The 21380-nt window shown below is 40.6% G+C and overlaps 1 protein-coding gene across 1 annotated transcript in view; it reads left to right on the top strand.

Moving 5' to 3' along the window:
- CLCA2 (chloride channel accessory 2) overlaps positions 1-21380 on the top strand; it is a 52101-nt gene that overhangs the window by 2462 nt on the left and 28259 nt on the right. Inside the window, 13 exon segments of the mRNA XM_037061011.1 lie at positions 504-576; positions 579-653; positions 3391-3499; positions 4700-4865; positions 6839-7066; positions 8475-8705; positions 9779-9956; positions 10792-10898; positions 12331-12439; positions 12442-12554; positions 14882-15152; positions 17641-17811; positions 21298-21378. Of these exon segments, the coding sequence (XP_036916906.1) occupies positions 504-576; positions 579-653; positions 3391-3499; positions 4700-4865; positions 6839-7066; positions 8475-8705; positions 9779-9956; positions 10792-10898; positions 12331-12439; positions 12442-12554; positions 14882-15152; positions 17641-17811; positions 21298-21378 (1912 nt within the window).

Genomic DNA, 21380 nt, shown 5'->3' with positions numbered 1-21380 from the left:
AATGTGTCCTTTGATCTTTTCTTCCTGGAAGAGCACTTTGTCTAGTTTACAGATTCTCTCAGAGGGAAATGGTCCAAATGTAGCTATAGATTCTGTGCGTCCACGTCCCTGGGAGGAGGTGAGTTCAGCATCTTCCTGTGCCACCACCTTGGCCCCCGCCTCGGAAGGTCGTCCAACTCAGTGTAATTCGAGAACATTCTAATCTGGGAATTGGGAGGTCAACTGCAAATAATGAAGCTCTATGGAAATTTGCTACGCTTTTAAAATACAGGGGTTTTTATTTAAAATGTCGAGTATTTTTGAAATTTAGTTGAGTGCATTTTAAACTCCATCTATGAGGCATTTCTTTTTAAAAATCTCTTTTTAAAGGTGAATATAATGTATACAGTAAAATGTACAGATCTTAAGTGTATATAGCTCAAGGTAATTTAACATGTATATGTTTATGTCACCAACATCACAGTTGAGATATAGAGTCTTACAAGGCATTTATTTTAATTTAGGCAACTGTCAAAGTGACTGACTGGTATGGGACACGTGGAGGTGACCCATACACCCTACAATACAGAGGGTGTGGAAAGAGGGGAAATACATTTATTTCTCACCTGACTTTCTACTAAATGATGACTTAACTGCTGGCTATGGATCACGAGGTAAATGTGGCAAATCAAAAAATAGACATTTGCCAGCACTATTTACAATATTCTGTGCTTAGTGCAGAATAAGATTCAGAGAACCTGAAATTTGCCAAAGACTTACCCTGTGGTTGGAAAGACAGGCCACATGCCCAGGAAAAGATGAGGAGCAAAGTGAGCCAGAAAGAATTAAGCACCAGATTGATGGCCTGGGCAGTGAGTTCTATAAGAATTTAATGAAAGGAGAAAACATTTTGAGTTAAAGATGGTCAGAAAATGCCTCATTAAGCAGAGGAGCTTCAAAGTTGAATAGCATTTTGATAAAAAGGGAAGGAACGGTGGAAATAGTATAAACCAACGTGTGCCAACAGAATCCAGAGCGAACTTGAGAGATGTGAGCGGTAGACCCTATTAATGGGCCAGTGACGGTGGGTATGGAAGTGGGAGAAAATGCGAAAATATACATGGGGGTAAGTGATGGAGAGCTTCAAATGCCCAAATGAGCAGGTCACCGTTGAAGGTGTAGGAGCACAGGAATGTCACCCTTAAAACTGGGTTTTAAGATGATGAACCAGGCTGTGTGGATAACCTGGCTTCCTCAGCTCAGTGACAGAGAAACTGGAACTGTAATGTTATCTTGTTTACTCTTCAAATGTTATCTTGTTCACTCCTAACAACTCTAAGTGATGAGAGACATTCCGGAAGAGCAAAGAGAAACGGAGGTCTGAACTGCTGTGCAATGAAGGACAAGGGGGATGTGTGTGGGCAGCGTTAAGGAAGACCAAGCTTTTGGCAGGAATAGAAGGAACCAACTTGAAGCGAAACCCACAAGTACGGCTGACGCAAATTGATTGTGAGGAGAGTGAGCTGTGCTGGTGGAAAGGCTCAGCCTGTGACTGAAAGTGGGAGGCTGGAGTTTGGGAGCGTCGTCAGGGTCTCAGGTTTGAAAACTGGCATTTAGTGGACAAGATTTGAGTGAGAAACTGTAGTGAGAAAAAATCAGCAGGTCAAGGACTAACCATCTCATTCTTAATGTTTTTGTTTTTTATTTTAACATATAGTAGTGTCTTTCAAATGACATTTTCATGAACACCCTCGTGAAATATACATTTTTGTTATCCTCTATATAGCTAGCAGAGATTGGAGCAACACACTCTATAAAATACATTTAACAAGACGCTTAAAACTTTTTAAGAGTGCTTCCTCATAAGTATAAGGTGCTGATCATCTCCACATAAACATATAACTTCCTCAGGCCCCGGCCAGGTATGCAGTTGGTTAGAGTATTGTCCCAATACACCAAGGTGGTGGGTTTGATCCCCAGTCTGGGCACATACAAGAGACAACCACTGAATGCATGGATGGTGGAAGAACAAGTCGGTGTTTCTCTTTCTCTTTCTTGTCCCCTTTCTCTCTCCTCTCTCCCTCTAAAATCAATCAATAAATTTTAAAAAATAACTTCATCAATACTTCTAAATTCAATGAGTAGGCACAAACTTTTCCTAAATGCTTTCAACTTTGGCTATTCCCCCTCCCTTCCTTTGTCCCAAGGTCCAAACATTGCACAATATACCACAGCCTGAGTCAACTTAGCAAACACTTCCTGTGTTTCCATAACTTTAATAAAGTCAGGAAAAAAAGTGCACTTTGGGAGGGGAGTTAATCTAGAAAGCAGGAAGGAGGAAGAAGTCTGTTTTGATCTGAGCATTGAAGGAAATGCGATAGTTACAATAGTAAGGAACAAGTTATAAAGGATTGGATGCCAAGGGGTGAGGGTCTCTCTCCATGAGCTAAGGGTTGGAGATAAATACAAATGTGAAGAATTGGGATAAAATCAAAAAGGAAGAAGGACCATCCAAGCTAGAGAGGAAGATCTATGATTTTTTTGTTCCTTTCTGCCTCCCTGGCCCCAACAGTTTCAATCATTGTTCTGGATAGTAGAGTTACCTACAAAAAAAAAAAAAGAGGCATGCTTGGGTAAGTCAGACTCAAGAATAGGAAATTTTTACTTGCTTATCTGATATCTTAGTTTGTCTGGGCTGCTATAACAGAATATCATAGACTAGGTGGCTTATAAACAGCAGAAGTTTATTTCCCAGTTCTGGAGACTGGAAGTCCAAGATCAAGGGACTGACAGATTTGGTGTCTGGGGAGGCCCACTTCCTATTATATATACAGCCATCTGCTTACCGTGTCCTCACCTGGCAGAAAGAGGAAAGGGGTTCTCTGGAGCCTTTGTATAAAGTCACTAATCACGTGATGAGGGCTCCACTGCCACGACTTAATCACCTCAAAGGCCCCACCTCCTAATACCTTCACGTGGGGAGTTAGGATTGCAACACATTAGAATTTTACAGATATAACAGTCAGTTCATTGCACTTAAATGTGTTTCTCTCCTTCTTCCCCAAATCTTGACATTATAGGCCTATATGAAGCTAAATAGAAGCTTGTTATGCAATTTCACTGGGACAATGAGAGAATGAGGGACTCCTCACTAGTTCCAAGTATGTGCACAAAGTAAATGACTGGTTTGCATTTATGGGACTAACCACACTTTCACTCTGCCTCTTTTATGAAGACAGGGGTGATGTAGAAGGTGATGAAAGTGGGGTGAGGAAGAGGAAAGGAGGAGGGAATTGTACTTCGACCCTTCAGAATGAGCATATATAGTCAAGCAATGTTACATCTTCACTGATCAGCAAGGTCCATCGCTGAGAGTTTGGGAACTCAAAACAAAAGCTCTCTGTTCCACAGGCAGAGTGACTGTCCATGAATGGGCCCATCTCCGCTGGGGTGTGTTTGATGAATACAACCATGAGAAACCTGTCTACATCAATGGGCAAAATCAAATTAAAGTAACAAGGTTAGTTAATTTCTCATGCTAAAACTTCAGTTTATTTTTTTATTCTAAAATTAAGTTTGTGCCCTGGCTGGTGTAGCTCAGTGGATTGAGCACAGGCCTGTGAACTAGAGGATCAGGGTTCAATTCCCAGTCAGGGCACATGCCTGGGTTGTAGGCTGGTTCCCTGCAGGCCAACTCCCAGCAGGGGATGCACAAAAGGCAGCCATACATTGATGTTTCTCTCCCTCTCTCCTTCCCCTCTGAAGATAAATAAATAAATAAAATCTTTTTAAAAAATAAAAATAAATAAAATTAAGTTTGTGATGGCAGCCAAACTTCATTGACAATTTTCAGTTTTATAACATTATTGCATTTTTAAATGCTTATATTGTTCAAATATCAAAGTTATTCTTAGGTAGCTCACTCCCACCCCTCTCTCTACCTTGCACCCTCTCCTTCCCTCCAGATAACCATGTCTATTAGTTTGTTGTTTATCTTTTCAGGATTTCTGTAGGAAATTTTTTTCAATGTGTGTTTTCCCTCACTCTTCTTAAAATAATTGTATATGAAGTTTCATTGTGTGGATGTAACAAGATTTTTCAATCACTCCCCTATTGTACAAGTGGGCCATTCCCAATCTTTTACTACCAATAAGACTGCAGGTGATAATGCTATATATAGGCCATTTCTCATGTATGCAGGCAGACCTATATTAAATAACTCCTAAAAATTACTGAGTCGAAGAATATTCTCAGCTGTAATTTTTGGTAGATGTTAACTCCTAAAGGTTGTATTGTTTTTCACTCCCCTCAACAATTTGAGGTTACCTGTTTAGGAAGAAATCCTTTGAAATAACATCATTATGTGTTCATTCCCTTCTCCCTCTGATGTCCAATGGCAATCAGCTCACAGGAGCCCTGACCCGGGACATCGCCCCTCATCCTCCTCCTCGTATCTCCAAAAACTCACGTTGATCTCCCAGTAACTTTTGCTTTGACCTTGTTTAGTTGGTAAAGACCTTGGCAATCCAGAACCTCTCATCAAGAAAAAAACTTCTTTAATATAAAGTGAAGTCCACTTCTAAATTAATGAACTTAATAGTTTTAAAAATGTGTTATGTGTTTCCAGTAAGCTACAATGTTTGCAACTATTATATGAGCTAGTAAAGAAAAAAAACACAAGTATTTCTAAAATAGATGTAATTCTTCTTTCTATTTTTAGGTGTTCATCTGACATCACAGGCATGTTTGTGTGTGAAAAAGGCCCCTGTCCCCAAGAAAACTGTATTATTAGGAAGCTTTTCCAAGAAGGATGCACGTTTATATACAATCGAACTCAAAATGCAACAGCATCAATCACGTTCATGCAAAGTTTATCCTCTCTAAGTGTGGCCTTGGAATGACAAACGCCTACAAGATTCCATCTCTTCCTAAGATAGACTGATAGGTTTTAAGTATTTAAACAAAAACAGAATACTCACTATGTTTGAGAGCTTGGGGGACCTTACAGTTCATCTAGCTTTTACTTTACAGATTAAAAAATAACTAGGGCCCCAAAGATGATTACCAAAAGTAGATTCCTCAGGAAAAGTGATCGTTTGCTCTCCAGAGAAGGTGATTTAATGAGAGCCTTATAAAGCTCAAGGTAAACTGCTCAGATGGCAGTGTTCCTGTATCTTTTTTAGAGAAGTGTACTGGGTTGATGAGTGATACAATTCTACTGATTCTCTCATTCGAGATAGTGATCCATTCTTGTTTTAACTGTACTTTCTAATTCTTTTCCCCTTGTTTTGCATAGTCTAGAACTTAGAGAGAAAAGTCAAGCTGCGACCAAGGGAAACCTATACTAATCCCTACATTGGCAGGTTCAGAAACTCAACCTTGTCATCATTCCACACTAATCGGCAAGAGACTGGAGTATAAATCCCGAGCATCGTTTAAAAAATTATTAGTTAAAAAGAGTACGCTGCCATGGAGATCTAATACTTGCCTCCTTAGGTCAGTTCATTTTGTCTCTGAAAGAAGCAGCACGGAAGAGTCCAGTTCTCACAAGAAGCCTGCTCCGCGAGCATGCAGTCAGAAAGGAGGGAGTTAGGTGATACCAGAGGGATCTATTCATCTTCACAAAAACCTGAAGGTCAAGTGTGTGAGTCATCTCTGCTCCATGGAACTTAAAGCACTGTGGACACAGGCCTCTGTGAAGTTGTCTGTTCTATCACTGACAAATGCCCCATGGATTGACACATTCTTTTTTTAAAATAACTTTTTTCTTCAGTCTGGTTTCAGTCAAGACTAGGAGTCATTCCATACATTTGAAGTGATGTTTCTTATTGCTTGTCTGATCCATTGTGTTTTTAATTTATAGCTTTGCTATCTGGAGCCAACCTGGTGTGTATTTCATCACTCTGATGTTGATTACGCACCATCCTTGTGGCCCTTTGAAAGACCTACTTATTCATTCCCAGTCTGATAAGTCTTGCAATCTCCTAACCATAGTCATAAAACATAAAGGAGTTAAAAGCAAGTAATAAAGAAGCCTAGTTCTACTCCTGTCTCCACACCCTACCATGAGAGTTGTGTCCTTAAGCAATTATTAACCCTTTGAAGTTTCAGTTTTCTCTTCTATGAAGTTACAGACGGGACTGAGAGGGACTGAGAGGTTCTCCTAGTTCTAAGCACACGGCTCTGTTAACAGGAACATCCATTCCTTGTGTGGATGTAGCCATTGGGAATATATGCTAACACGTGGCTTTAAAATACAAACCATAACATTAAAAGGGGTGTTGATATAGGTTTAATATTATGAAATGAATTTTGTCTATGTTTCCAAATAAGGAAAAAGATCAGGAAGTAGATTTAAGTTGGTTTTCCCCTTATCCTATTCTTAAAGAGACTAATATTTGAACTAGGCCATATACATTGACTGATTAATAAAGGTGCAGTGGTCATTAAATACAATTTCAAGAAATAAGCTGACCAAGATAACATCTCCTAGGGTGTTTTCTCTGACACAGTATCATGCTAAGGAAAGCAGGAGATTGTTTTGTTTTGTTAAGATTATATAGTATAGTATATAATAGTATATTTGTATAGTTTGCTATCTGTTATCCAAGTACAAATATACTTTGATACAGCTTGATCTCTGTACCACAAGGGTGCCAGCGTTTTAAGCAAAGGGTTCCAAGGTTAGGTGTACATCGGATATCATTCTTGAAGGAAGGAAGGACATGTGGTTGTGCTCCTTATTTCCGATACTCAGCTCACCTTTCCTTTTACCATTAGTCAGTTGCATCAGCAAGAACAGCATGTCTGGCAAGACAGAAGAGCGTTCATTTTCTGATAGGCTGTGTTCTTTCTCCAGGTGGTTGAATTCTGTAATGCAAGTACCCACAACCGAGAAGCTCCAAACCTACAGAACTGAATGTGCAGCCACCGAAGTGCGTGGGATGTAATCTCAGACTCCGCTGACTTTAATCAGAGCTTTCCCATCAGCGGGACTGAGCTCCTGCCTCCCCCCACGTTCTCCCTGGTACAGGCTGTGGATAAAGTGGTCCGTCTAGTGCTGGATGTGTCCAGCAGGATGGCAGAGGTAACATTTTAAACAATGGTCGTGAAACACTTATCAGTTTTTAGTTCAATCAGTTTTTAGTTCTTTTTATTTTCAGAGACTAAGGGCATAGGAAGGGGAGGCCAAAGGTTTGGAACAGTCATGAATGAATATCATCTTGTCTTGGGGGCAAAAGGAGCAAAGTCAGAATGTGACCCAGAAATTGAGGTTATGCAGATAAATGAAATTCTCAGATAATTCCTAATCTTCATTTTTATGACTAATGGCAACATTTTCCAAACAAGACTCTATTCCAAAACTCTAATACGTAAAAAAACCTCCTCTCTGGCCACATTCCATTCACTAGTAAAGATACTTGGTGGAGGCAAGAGACTGACTTTGCAGCGAATGTGCATATCAATCACGTGGATATTGTCTGTGTCACTGTGGACAGAAAACCATACCTCAGTCATCTGGCAATCTAGAAAACTCCCAGCAACCCACTCTCCAAAGCTCCAAAATTCCCAGACAGTGGTTGAAGTCTTAATCTCTGAAACCAAGCAGATACGCTTTTGGTTCTGTCTCCTTCACTTAGTGTCTGTATAATCAAGAGCAAAACAACTTTTCTGAAGCCAGTTTTCTCATCTACAAAACAGGAATGCACATTAATACCCACTTTCAGGATTGCGACAGAACCAGCTCACACAAGCTCCCGAGAGTCAATCGCTAAATTTTCAGGAAATCTGGAAACCCCTTGTTAAACATAGATATTATTGAACTATGTAGATGCATAACCAAATAAATTTAAAATCCTCAAAACTCACCACTTTCTAATTACTTTTCTACTATTTTTTTACTAGTTTCTCTATCAATAACTTATAGCCCAATAGGCCAACTTTGCTCCCCTACCTGTTTTTCCTAGCCCATAAAGTAAGAATGGGTTTACTTTTATAATGGTTTAGGAAAAAATCAAGAAAATAATATTTCTTTATACTTACTTACAGATGGAGTCCCCAACCTAAGATGACCGTTATAACAGAGGGTAGTGCCAGGGATATGTACTTCTGACTGCTACTCTCCACCATAATTCTCTTTGCAGTGTTTCTTCTTACCCAGACTGCATTTTAAAACAAGAAGCTATAAACCTAGTATTAAATGGTGCTATAGATATTTGAGTTCTGAGTTGGAAAGAAATAGTGAGGATATGTGTTCTTGGAGAGTGGTAATTATGAACAGCTTGTCGGGGACAGAATTCCAAATCCCTCCTGAAAAGCATTCATTTCTGAGCCTGCAGTTAAACAATAGTCTAGCATTGTCTTGGTCTTTACTACTTAAAAAAATTACAATTCAAAATCTAAAGAATAGCAGAGATATTTGCTTTTTAGGTTGCTTAGTCACACTTTTGCCTACCAACCAAATGTTGTTACCTTTTTTCCTCTTTGGGACATAGGCCGACAGACTGCTTCAACTATGATAAGCAGCAGAATTTTACCTGATGCAGATTGTTGAAATTCATACCTTTGTGGGCATTGTCAGTTTCAACAGCAAAGGAGAGATCAGAGCCCAGCTACACCAGATTAACAGTGATGATGACCGCAAGCTGCTGGTTTCATATCTGCCTGCCACTGTGTCAGCTGAAGCAGAAACCAGCTTCTGCTCAGGGCTTAAGAGGGGATTTGAGGTACAGCACCCCACGCCTTGGATCACCGTCACTTTCCTTTCCCTCATTTTTAACCTTGAGTTGCTTCTGATTTAGGGCAATCTGTTACATTGTAGTGATAAACGGCCTCAACTATAGGAGAGTAATGATGGATTACCTTTGAGGTTGGCAACCAGATCTTACTCACTATCATATTCCCTGTATCTAACCCAGTACCTGCCATGTAATTATTGCTTGTTGAAGGTATAAGTAAATAAATGAAAACAATGGCCCAGGCTGGGAAACTTTAGTATCACCTGGACCCTTTCTGAAACTGTCCGTGTCAATTCTGAAACTATTCCAGCTGTGGCCAATGTTACCCATGGGTTTTCCAGTCAAAATCAGCATGTCTGGCTCCTGCCTGTAGTCATAGCAGACCTCAAGCACGTGGGACTCAAGGCCAGAGGTATGTTTCAGGAATGGAAGACTTCGTCTGAATTAACACAACTTTGGATTCAATGTCTGGGATGCAGCCATCAGTCAAATATCTGGTAGCAAGCAAAACACATCAAATGCCATTATTGCTGCCTACAGGCAGGCGTTGCTCAACAATGGCTGCCCACTGAAATCGCCTGGGGATTAAAAAATTCTGATGCTGAGGTCTCATGCCCCAAGGGCCTGTTAGTTGATCAGAGGTGTGGACTGGCCACAAATACTTTCAAAGTTCCCCATCGGATTCTAAAGTGTAACCACAGTTGAGAACCACTGTCCTAGGGCCTGCACTGGCCACTCCCGGGATCGCCGGGGCCAGATCTCACACCGTGATGCTCCCTCACATGCTCCGTGAGGGGCTCTGCTCTAAACTAGTGGCATATCATGGTGATTGGAACAGAAGGAGGCCCCGCCCACAAGCAAAGAGGCAATGGCGTGTAGGGTGACGAGTGCCGTCGTGGGGTGGAGTGAGGACGGAATGAAGATGGAAATGGAGTGCAGGGTGCTACAGAGGCTCCAAGAGGCATGTGCCCCACTGCGGGGGAATCAAAGAGTGGACTTTCCTGCTCAGTAAGACCATCTAAATTACATTTCCTTCCGAATGGCTGATACTCCATGCGCAGGTGGCTGAGAAACTGAATGGAAAAGCCTATGGCTCTGTGATGACATTAGCCACCGGAGGAAAGGATGAGGGTGTCAGTGACTGCTTACTCGCTGTGCTCAGCGGTGGTTCAACCACTCACACCATCGCCCTGGGCCCATCTGCGGGCGAAAACCTGGAGGAACTATCACGTCTCACAGGTAAATGATTTTTTTAAAACTTATATGTTAGAGTAGTTCTTTTTGATTGGAATATTCAAAGCACAACAGTGAAACCAGATCATATCAACAGAATACATGGCTAAATTGAAAAAAATGGAAACTGTTTTTCTTAAGAAAAAAAGAATGTAAAAAACCATTGCTATAATTTGCCTAAATATTGCTGAATATTTTTTACATTTTCCTTAGAGGGTGAAAATTATCGACGTCCAATGAAAGTATTAGTTTTTAATAATTTCTTTGTTAAACCAGCCTAAGCATATATAATCATGAAGCTAAAAATATGTTTAAGTTTAAATGTACTAACTTCTATGATAAGGACACATATAATATTATAAGCTACCTATCTTTCATTTGTTCAAAATGAGGCACAGAATAATTTTATCTTATATTCTTTATATTCAGTAAAAATGGTTATGCTGACTGGAAAACTGAAAATTAGGTTTTACTGAATTATTTCTGAAAATGTTTTCAGAGTGTAAATATAAATATATAACAATGTAGATCTCAATTAACCTAGATTATCCAGGAATTATATTCATTACCAGACTAGTAGATACCTATTTATTGAGTTTGAACATATGTGGAGTGGAGTTCTAGACCCTGACCTTGCAGTTGTGAGTAGAGGAGACAAAACCGCCCTGCGTGCCGCCCGCTGTGTGCCCGCGAGGGTGCCCGGCAGAGCACGTGAAGCACCACTCCTGTTTCTCCCAAACTAACCCTTCTATGCAGAGAAAGTTTGTAGGAAAAGGCCTAGATGTTATTTCTGTATTCTTTTATCCATCTTCATAATTACCATCCAAATCATGTATTTCAGGAGGTTTAAAGTTCTTTGTTCCAGATAAATCAAACTCCAATAGCATGATTGATGCTTTTGGTAGAATCTCTTCTGGAAATGGAGACGTTTTGCAACAACCTATTCAGGTCAGAATGTGCTCAATGTTATACTTTCAGTTGGAGTTGGGGTCGGGGGAGGAAGCAAGGAAAACAGATGAATTGTGTTGGCTGCCTCACTCATCTTATTTGAACACAGAACGGCCTTCCTGGCAGTGACAGCGCCAGGCTTCCTTTTCACCTGAGTCTGATTCTCAGCCGCAGGAGTCATTTTCTGTAACTGCAACTTCAGCTTTTCAAGGTCTGTAAGCAGAGCTTGCTCCTTCCTCACGGCTCAAATTGGGGCAGGTGGGGGTGCAGCGCGGGTAAGGCCCCCCCAAGAAAAATAAGAAACCATGTATTTAACTTTAGTTCCATAGTAACTTTCTATAAATCGGAATAGGTTTTACTTTAGTTCATCCAAAAGCTTCTTTGAAGCACCTTTTGCATATAAAAAGTATCAACTATTCCATTAAATTCTAAATATTCTTAAATAACTCTTTAAAAACCACAATTTACTTGATTTTGTTCACAAAGTCTTCTTCTAATCAAGCCATTTTTTTAAAAGGGCCAAACAGTTTTTTCTAAGTAGTTTAAAGATATTTTGAACATAACTGAACAAAATTTCACTTGCTATTTCCTCACAGATGGTAAGTGAACCTGCCAAGTTAATGGCTTCAGGTGAGCAATGAAGTCAGTAAATTAGTCTTAGGAAATTTTTAACACACAAGGGTTGTGTGTACACAGTAAAGCTAATAACTGTAATTTCATGATGAGAAGTGAGAAAAGGTGAATTATGGATGACAAGGTACATTACAGATTAGACTATCCCAGCTTTCTGAGTGATCTTTCTACCTTGTGATTTCCTCTCTCATTATATAAAATAAAAACAAATGTCTTAAAAAGTAACACAGTATTATTCACAATATTTGAGTTAACCTCATGCCCCTGAACTTGGCCACCTCTGCCCCCTGGTTTCTATGCTGTCAGCGCTACTGGGCTGTGGGCGCAGACTCCATCTAACCCTACCAGTCAGGCCCCGGTGCACACACCCTTGTTGGACTGATTTTTAGAAAATAGCCCACAGTGTATTTGCTGTCGTCCACCAATAAAGTTTTAAGTGCTTTCCAAGTCTCAGCAATTTTACAGAATCTTACTCATGTGTTTATATAATAAATATAATTTTTCAAAATTATTTACAGATTTGCATTCATTGTAACTACACAAGGATTAAACGCTATTGAAGTGACACTTGTATTAACTATAATAAAATATTTTATATCTGCTGTACTTATATGATACGTTGTATTTGTTTGGCAATGTACCTCTATATGAAAAATGATTTATGTAAGTATAACACATCAGAATTAAATGGTGTTTATTTTTGACAATTCATTTTTATTTGTCACCAAAGTGAAGAAAAACACAGAATGACTATGTATCCACTGGACACTCGCATGTATATATGTATTCTCTAGAACAGCTTGGAAGTATGGCAGAGAGTGTCAAACCTCGCCAGCAACGGGAACACAGTGTGACTGTGGACAGCCGTGTGGGCAGCGACACTACCTTCCTAGTCACATGGCAGAGCAGTGGCCCCCTGAGATTGCGCTGTTTGACCCCAGTGGGAGAAAATACCACACACAGAACTTCGTCATCAGAGAGGCTGTGAGGACTGCTCGCCTCTGCATTCCAGGGACAGCTAAGGTCGGTGTCCTGAGCTTATTCGTGACAACAGTGTTTAGTCAAGTGGGTGACTTTCAGCTAAATTACATAATTAAATGCACTGTGTGAAGGAAACCCTATTCTGACATACCAAAGTTTGACTTTAAATTTATGATGGCATTTTGTGAATGTTAAAAATTTAAGGGAAACAAGTAATGTAGGTTTAACACTTTAACAGTGGAAGTTCGTATTTATGTAGTAAAAAATAATTTATTTTTGCTCACTTCCTTCTTTACAAAATCCATATGACATACTTACATATACACTTAGAAACACCCTCTGCTTAGATTTTATAATATGAATACATGCAATACCTACATTTTTGAGCACCAAGTATGTGCCAAGTCTTGTTTTAGTTGCTTTATAATAAAATGCCACGATAAGAATAAGAGCAAGGTACCCAGAGCATACAGAAAAAGCATGCTGGGAAGTGGGAAGGAGAATGATCTCTGGAAGTGAAAATATAAAAACGGCAATATGAGGGATAAAGGGGATAAGATGTGACTAACACATGGAGCAGAGTGAACAACACATAGAAAGACTCAGAGGAAAAGCTACGGCTCTTCCTAGACTACAGGTCATTCTGTAGGGACGAACTACTGAATAGCAAGTTAGGTGGAAATTTGGGGGAAGAAAAGTGGAGGCAGTGATCAGGCTGGACAGAGAAACAGGAGCCACGTCAGCAAGGGCTTTGTAGGGAGCAAAGGGAGTAGGAGCCTGAACCCTAAGGGCAAAGGGAAACCACTAGAGGTCCTAAGCAGGGGGTGGATTGAACAGATCCACACTCACACTGACTTAATGCAGTTGTCCTTTAGCACTGGTGGCCCTCCCTCCCCCCAGACCAGGTTGACAGCCTCTGCTCAACTTCCCTGCCTCTGGCTAGCATCCTTCCCACCCACTCATCATCTCTATCAGGTGCTCCTTCTGAAATACAAATCAGATACTTTTTGGTGGCCTCAGGATAAAATCCATGTAGTTACTCTTATTTGGCTTCTGCTCAAGCACATCTCTTAACCCCTCACCCAAACGACCTACCCTCTGCTCCTACTTAACTTTTCTCCAAACTCATCATGTTCTTTACATACCTGTTCACAAGGGCCAGGAGTACTTTACCTACTTCTGGCTACCTTTGCCTAGCCCCTTGGTCTGGGTTAGGTGCCCTACATGGAAGCACTTATTGTACCCAAAGAGAAGCTTCTGTTGTAGAGGTTCCTGCCATGTATCTGTTACTAATGTTATGATTACAGTAGAGATAGACAGATGATAGATGGATGTTAGATAGATAGATAGATAGATAGATAGATAGATAGATAGAGATGATCTTGTTGCTTGAATTGTGACTTCACTAGAAAATGGTAAAGACCAGGCACCCCAATGAAGAAGGCTGACTGAGATGTGGTAGCCTCTTACTTTCCACACTGAGTCACACTGTTAGAAAAACAATGTGGAATGTGTGGAATGTGACTCAATGTTTTTCCTAACCCATTGTTTTTCTCTCTTCTTCCTCCTGCTCAACTGTGTTCCTCCTGTTACTTCCTTTAAGAAGGAGGAGCAGGAAAGGGGGGAAAAGTATTTATGTACAGGTAAAGCAAAAGAACCAATGTCTGCTATATTGTAGTTAAAGGTTTTTTTTTTCTTTTAGACATTAATTTGCAAGTTTTCCCTCATGCGGTCTAGATGGGCAAAAGAGCATGACATTTAGCAATATTTCTATAAATTACTCAGCATAGACATTGTAGAATCCTGACTGATTAAAACAAGAGTGTTCCTTGTTTCCATCCCTAAAAGTGTATGTGGGTTTTGTTGCTTGAGATTTCTGAGCGTGCGGAAGGTTTGGGGGAAGTGGAGGGAAGGGAAGGTGCTGCTGCCGGTAGTGAAGTGTGCTCCCGCAGACCATAATTATGGGAATGTTCCGTACTCTTGTTATAAGAAAGGAATATAAACATTGAATCTTCTTTTGGGTTGAGGGCCTCGGATTAATATTGGCAGTAGTTTGAAGCTTTGAAACGCTGTTATAATCATCTTCTAAAATATGACTCGAGATGTGTCCTCCCCCACAGATAAGTTCAGGGTGTGATTCCCTAAGGAGGTACCTAACAATGCAAGTGAGTTATGCTGTGAGAGCCACATAGATAGTGAGTGTGGGCATCCCTTAGGCAATATTACTACTCCTGACATTCTTTCGCCGTTATTTTAGAAAATACAACATAAACAAAACAAGAATAAAAAACCCTAGGAGCTTAGATTTATGCTTTAAATTTCAGGGTTTATCTTCATACTTGACCAAACAGAAGACTTTTGTTTTGCAGCCTGGGCTCTGGACTTACACGCTGAACAATACCCACCATTCTCTTCAAGCCCTGACAGTGACAGTGACCTCTCATGCCTCCCGCCCAGCCCCGCCCCCTGCTACTGTGGAAGCCTTTGTAGAAACAGACAGCACGGCTTTTCCCCATCCCATGACGGTTTACACAAACGTGAGAAAGGGGCTTCATCCCATTCTCAACGCTATGGTAACTGTGACTGTTGAGCCAGAGGATGGAGATCCTGTTACGCTGAAACTTGTTGATGACGGAGCAGGTAGCAAGTGATGTCATGTCATTGTTCCCGTTCTGCTGTGGTGCTGCAGTAGCAATATTCAGCTTATCTTTCACGTTCTTTCAATTCAATTTTTTTTCATCCAATCTTATGAGATTCTCAAATTTGCATAGAAATACTGACATACAAAGTAGCTACAGGTCACATCTGCATGAGGAAGGCAACCGTGACCTTGGAAAAACAGAGTACCCATGGGGCTCCTCAGAGTGGCTGTGTGTGAGAGCCAAGTGGCAGGAGAAAGTCGCTAGGTCTCGAGAGGCTTCCACTTGCTCAGCGACACCTAGTGAGGTCCAATGGGAACGGACGGGTTCTAGGTTCTTGTGATAAGCCCGCATTCTGCTAAGACTCACTAGATGTACTGTTCACTGAAATGATCCGATAGAACAATTAAAATACCAAATAAAAACCCAAGAAGGGGGATGCAATGACTGTGAACCCATTTTCCCCCTTGAACTGGATTGTGAAGAGGAAATGGGAAATTGAACTTGTGACCCACAGATGACCCAAGGCTTTCTGTAGCCAAGCAGCTGGGTGGATAAGAGGGCACAGCCAGTGCCCTTTACAGGTGTGATGTTGGTCACAAGAAGCAAACCTAGTGGAATTGGGACAAAGACTTTCCCACCACTGGGCAAACGAAGTAAAACACAACAAAACCCTACCTTACCCCACTCATTCTGCCCATGGAGAGAGCGTCCGGGGCTTCCTCGTCATACAGCACAAACAGCAGGGCGTGAAGCCACTGAACAGCAGGGGTGGGCCTCTTTCTGACTAACGTTTTTGACTTCTAAAAACAAACATCTTTGTTGTTTTATCTTTCTTGTTTTGTGTTTTCCCAAACTAAATTCTCAGAATGACAGTGGACCTCAAAATCTATGTTAGTAGCCCCACGTGTCTGATCTACTAATAATATCATATTCCTTCCCTCTGTTGTTTCAAAAATAAAAATTTTTGGAGTCTTAGGTTTGGCAACCCACTAGTCACTTGCCATGGCAATGTTGTACGACATTTACGAAACAGGAGGATTTTAGTTCATAGCTACCTCAGAGGGATGCCAGACAAGTCCTCCTGTTTTGTCTCTTGGGATGGATCCAAATGAACTTCCATTCTCCTGATTGCTTATCTACAGCCACAGCTTTTCATTTCCTGTATGCAGTCCAAAAATGCACTTTGCAGAATGCCCCCACTTCGCCCCAGCCTGTAGGCTGGCCTACAGGAGAACAGATAAAGTTATCTTAGGAAAGGCCACTTGAATAGACTCAGTAGGCTTTAATATTATTTTGACATCTAAATGTATACTCTAGTGAAAGAAACAATGAAAAAGATTGTTTAGGCATTAAAGTATAAATTTAGATTTCCCCCCAATATTTAGCACACTTGTATTGTCTAATATTTATTTTTATATTAAAAGTGGTATTTATCTGCTAAGTAGAGTTAATGAATAAACCATGGCATAGGGAAATTTTCCATTTTCGTTTCTCAGCAAAGGTTGACCTTATTCATCATGAAACCACTAAATACCGAGATGTGATTCTTTCTAGTACATAAAAGCAATCTCTAAACCTACTATGATTGTGGGTTGCTTACCACTTCTATTTTAATTAAACATACTCCTACTTTTGTATGTTCCAGAGCAGGCTGCCCCTGCCGTAGGGACCAGGACACTTGCTCTAGTGAAGACACAGTGCTCGAGTCAGGGCTGGGAGTATGGTGGGAGAACAGGACAAGCGGCTGGCCCGCTGAGGCCGGCTGCACTTGCACGGTGAATGGGATCTGCACTTGGGCTAAGCTGCACTGGCCTGCTGCCCCACCGTGGTCTGGGTCTTCCTGCCATTCAGGCCAAGGCACTGTGGGTGGAACCAGAGACTGTCAAACTCCAAGTCAGTGAGCCCCTTCTAATCCGGAACAACAGTTCCATGTATGCTTTAATTAAAAAATTAAATAATTCCCCATTTTTCAAAATCAACTACAAAGATTTTTTTTAATGAGGAGTGGTTTTTTTTCTTATCAGGGCTTCAGGGTATTCATACACCCCTTCAAATTATGTGAAAACAAATACATGTGCATGTATATTTATTTCCCGGGAACAGACCACTTCTATGTCAAAAGGGACTATAAACAAGCTTAAGGATGTGCTTGGTTTCTGTGGGAAACTGGTATTAATTTCAACTGTAGGAAGGAGAGCTCTAAAGGCCATTATTAAATGCTTCCCTAGCACCGAGGCAGGTACAACTCATTCACTTTTAGAAAATAATTTTTCCATAGGTTAAGGAACCACAGCAGAAATTTTGGAGCCATTAGATTTTTAATCACCTGATAATATCAAAAATAGTTATGACCATCACACCATATGCTAACTTGAGAAAAATAAGGGGAGTGAATCTTATTTTTTAATGATTTAATTAAATATTAATAATCAACTCTGATGACATGTTGACCTTGAGTTTTGCTTTGTTTTTATATATACATACAGGTGCTGATGTTATAAAAAATGATGGAATTTACTCGAGGTATTTTTTCTCCTTTGCTGTAAATGGTAGATGTAGCTTGAAAGTACACGTCAATCACTCTCCCAGCATAAGCGCCCTGGGCCACTCTATTCCAGGGAGTCATGCTATGTACGTACCAGGTTATATAGCAAACGGTAAGAATCGTTCGCACCGTTATTTGAATAATATCATTTAACGAGTATATAATACAGCTGTGTGTGTATGTGTGTATTTGAGAGAGAGGGGAAGATTGTGAGTGTGTATGTGTGTGTTCAAAAGAGAGGGGAATTCTGTCCCTCTTCTCAGGTGAAAGAGCGGGACAGAATTTCAAAACTCTTTATACTTAAGTGAAGGCATAAGTCGTTGACTGTCTCTTTACTTTCCAAAGGTACATGGTAGTAAACTCCAATAAGGCCACAGGAAATTCCAACAGATTTCTCCGCCCTTCATTTCGGTCATTATTTTGACCCCTTTCATGTGACTGTTTCATCAGAATTACTAAGAGATAAAGACATTTATTGAGTTTTCACAGCTCCAGCTCCTGCATTTCCTCTACAGAGGTTGAAGCAAGAGAGACACAGTTGTTAGCAGTTGAAAGAGGGAAGCAAGTCCCAAACAATCCACACAAGAAATGAGTTTCTGAAAAACTATGAGTTTGGATATTATAGTCAACTGAGTGCTTCCTGGCGATGTTACATCTTCCTTTAAGACAAAAGTGCCACGTAAATAGAAGATACACATCTTTTTTAAAATTTATTTAATTATTTTTCAAGTACAGTTTTCTGTCTATTACTCCCATCCCAACCCACCCCCTCCATGCTCCCCACTTCCCTCCCATTTCCACCCTTCTTAGTTGTTGACCGTGGAAGATACACATCTTTTTAACACCGTTACTATAGTTCCTGATAGGAGACAGTGGTTAAAATATTACAAACAGAAATATAGTACCGTTTTTTATAAAATAATCTCAAAAACATTTCTCAGCATTCTCATTCACAAAACTACAGAATGTCTATGAGTACTCTTCATGTATTTTAGCAGCTATAACCATTTTTATCTAAATATAATACTTCCTTTCTAAGTAGATATCCCCCCTTTCATTTATAAATCAAAGATTTTTGAAGGCGTATTAGGTGACAGGCTTAATCCTAGGAACTTGGGATACCAGGTAGGTAGAAGAAGACTTGATTCCACTCCAGGAGCCTGCAGGTTGCTGAGTGGTCTGAGTGTCATTTTAAAGTCCATGAGTTTAAAGGATGAAAATACCAGCATCTTGTGTACAGTGAGATTAGAAAAGTAATATTCAACTGTGCTTTTCTCTGAGTATTTCATGTGGGCCCTTAACAGCTTAGTGAGAAAAAGTTGGGTTTCCCTAGGCATGCCTGCTATATGTGACATTCACCCTATCAACTAACGTTCAGGTGATAACTTGAGCACACACTTCATTGGAAAATGGGAGCTGCTCTGCTTCCGCCACCAAATGTCCAGACACTGTCACATTTCCTCCTTACCTCTCCTCCCCAAAGGCTGATATCCCCGTTGAATCTGCTCTGGGTCCCACCCAGCCTGCCCCTCCGGGCAGGCGCCTTCAGAGCTCTGCCCGTGTTCCTGCTCAGCTGCTCCCTCTGAGCAGCACTCAAGCATGATTTACTGCTTTCCACGTTAAAACACTTACTGTTGATCCCTCCTCAGCTGCTGTTCACATTTCTAGTCCCTGTTGCTTGGCTCCTTGGAATCAATCTAAACCTGCTGATTGTACTTTCTCACCTCCAATTTTCTACTTTGCTCACTGCAGTCTGATTTCCATCCAAATCACTCTTCCATCCAAATCTCTCCACTGGAATTGCTCTAGCCCAGTCATCAGTGACCTGCCTACTGTTACATTCAAAGGACATATTTCAGTCCTCATTTTACCTGATTTGAGCAGTATCTGGCACAACCAATTGATTTCTCCTTTGTCATTTCCTGGTTTCTATAACACAACACTCTCCTAATTACCTCTTATTCTCTGGAATTTTTTGTTGGGCTCCTTTCCAGCATCCCCTTGCCTATTGTTGCCAATTCTCAGAGCTCAGTCCTAACGTCCTCACTGTACCATTTGGAGCCACACTGCCTGGGTTGGAAACCTAGCCCCACTCCCCACCCCCGTTTACTTACTGTGGGACTTTGGGCAAGTTACTTGGCTTCTGTGTACTCTGGTTTCATCATCTGTAAAAAATGGGAGTAATAAATTACACCATTGTCATAGCATTGCTGGGAAAATTAAATATTTGATATACATCAGATACTTAGAAAAGTGCCTGGCACATAGTAAACCAAGCACTCAAAAATACAATTTATCATTATAGTTGAAATTCTTATTAGATAACCTCATTAATCCATATAGGCATAACAATGTTTATATGACTGTAACTTACAAATCCATAACTTCAAAATTTTTACATTCATCTAAAGCCTCAATAGTAGATTGAAATCCACATCTAACAGGCTCCTTGACATTTTAATTACATGTTTTACAGGAATGACAAAACTTTCAAAACTTACATTTTTAGTCTCCTTCACTTTAGCCTGCTTCTCTCCCAAGTTGCTCATTTTAAAAACCTGGGAGCTACTGTTTTGCTGTTGTTCGCCAATATTCTCTTTTGCCATATTCAAAGCCACCACCAGCTTTTGCTGATTTCATGTCCAAAAGACATCTCAAGCTGCCTACTTCTTATTTCCTCTCCACTATTCTCACCCAACCCAAGATGCCATTTCTTTTTATTTTAGAAAGAGAGAGAGGGAGAGAGGAAGAGAGAGAGAGAATTTTTGTTCCAGTTATTTATGCATGCCTTGGTTGCTGCTTGTATGTTCCCTGAAGGGGGATAAAAAATCTGCAACCTCGATGTATGGGAGCTGTGCTCCAACCGACTGAGCACCCGGCCAGGGCATCCAGCAGCCGTCTTTTCTTGTCTGGACTTTCAGCAATGGCTGTCTCAGTGGCCTCTTTGTTCACTGTGTTTGAAATCATTTTCCACCAAGAATGGCCAGAGTGACGAGTAAAAGGGCAAATGTCATTGTGTCACTGCACTTCCCCACAGCATGCAATATTAAACTTCAAAACCACTAAAGTGGCCCATAAGGTCTTATACAAACTTCTCTCCTGTCTCAAATGACTGTACTCCTCACTTTAATTAAGTTTGTCCAACTTGGAAACTCTTCCGCACCCTAAAGTTTTATACAACCTCTTCTCTCTGCCTAGGATATTCTTACCTCCACTCTTTACCTGGCTGACACATGCTCGTACTTTAGGAAACTGTTAAACATAGCTTCCTTGATAACACTCTACATTATGTACCTGTGCTATTTTCCCTCATAGCACCCGGCCTTTTTTCCTTCTAACATTTATCACAATTTGTAAATATACATTTATTGATATGACTATCAATTCCACGTGATACTGTTTTGCCCATGATTACTGGCACAAGAGAGGCCTCTAAAATATTGAATGAATGAATGAATTTTGGAATAAATCAACTCAGTTATTCTAAGAATGTAGTAAAGAAAAAAGTTTTAAAATAGGGCTCAATAATTTGTCAAGAATGAGGTGTTCAGGAGGTTGTAACTTGTTCTTGGGGCTATTCTGTCCTTGGCTGTCCCAGGTAACACCCAGATGAACGCCCCGAGAAGACCCATGGGCAAGAGTGAGGAGCAACAGAAGTGGGGCTTTAGCCAAATAAGCTCA

This window comes from Sturnira hondurensis, unplaced genomic scaffold (assembly GCF_014824575.4).
Source record: "Sturnira hondurensis isolate 20B ecotype Veracruz unplaced genomic scaffold, ASM1482457v3 Scaffold0013063, whole genome shotgun sequence".
NCBI classification, from domain to species: Eukaryota; Metazoa; Chordata; class Mammalia; order Chiroptera; family Phyllostomidae; genus Sturnira; species Sturnira hondurensis.
The sequence above is the reverse complement of the archived record's forward strand: the minus strand, read 5'-3'. Positions and strand labels throughout refer to the sequence as shown.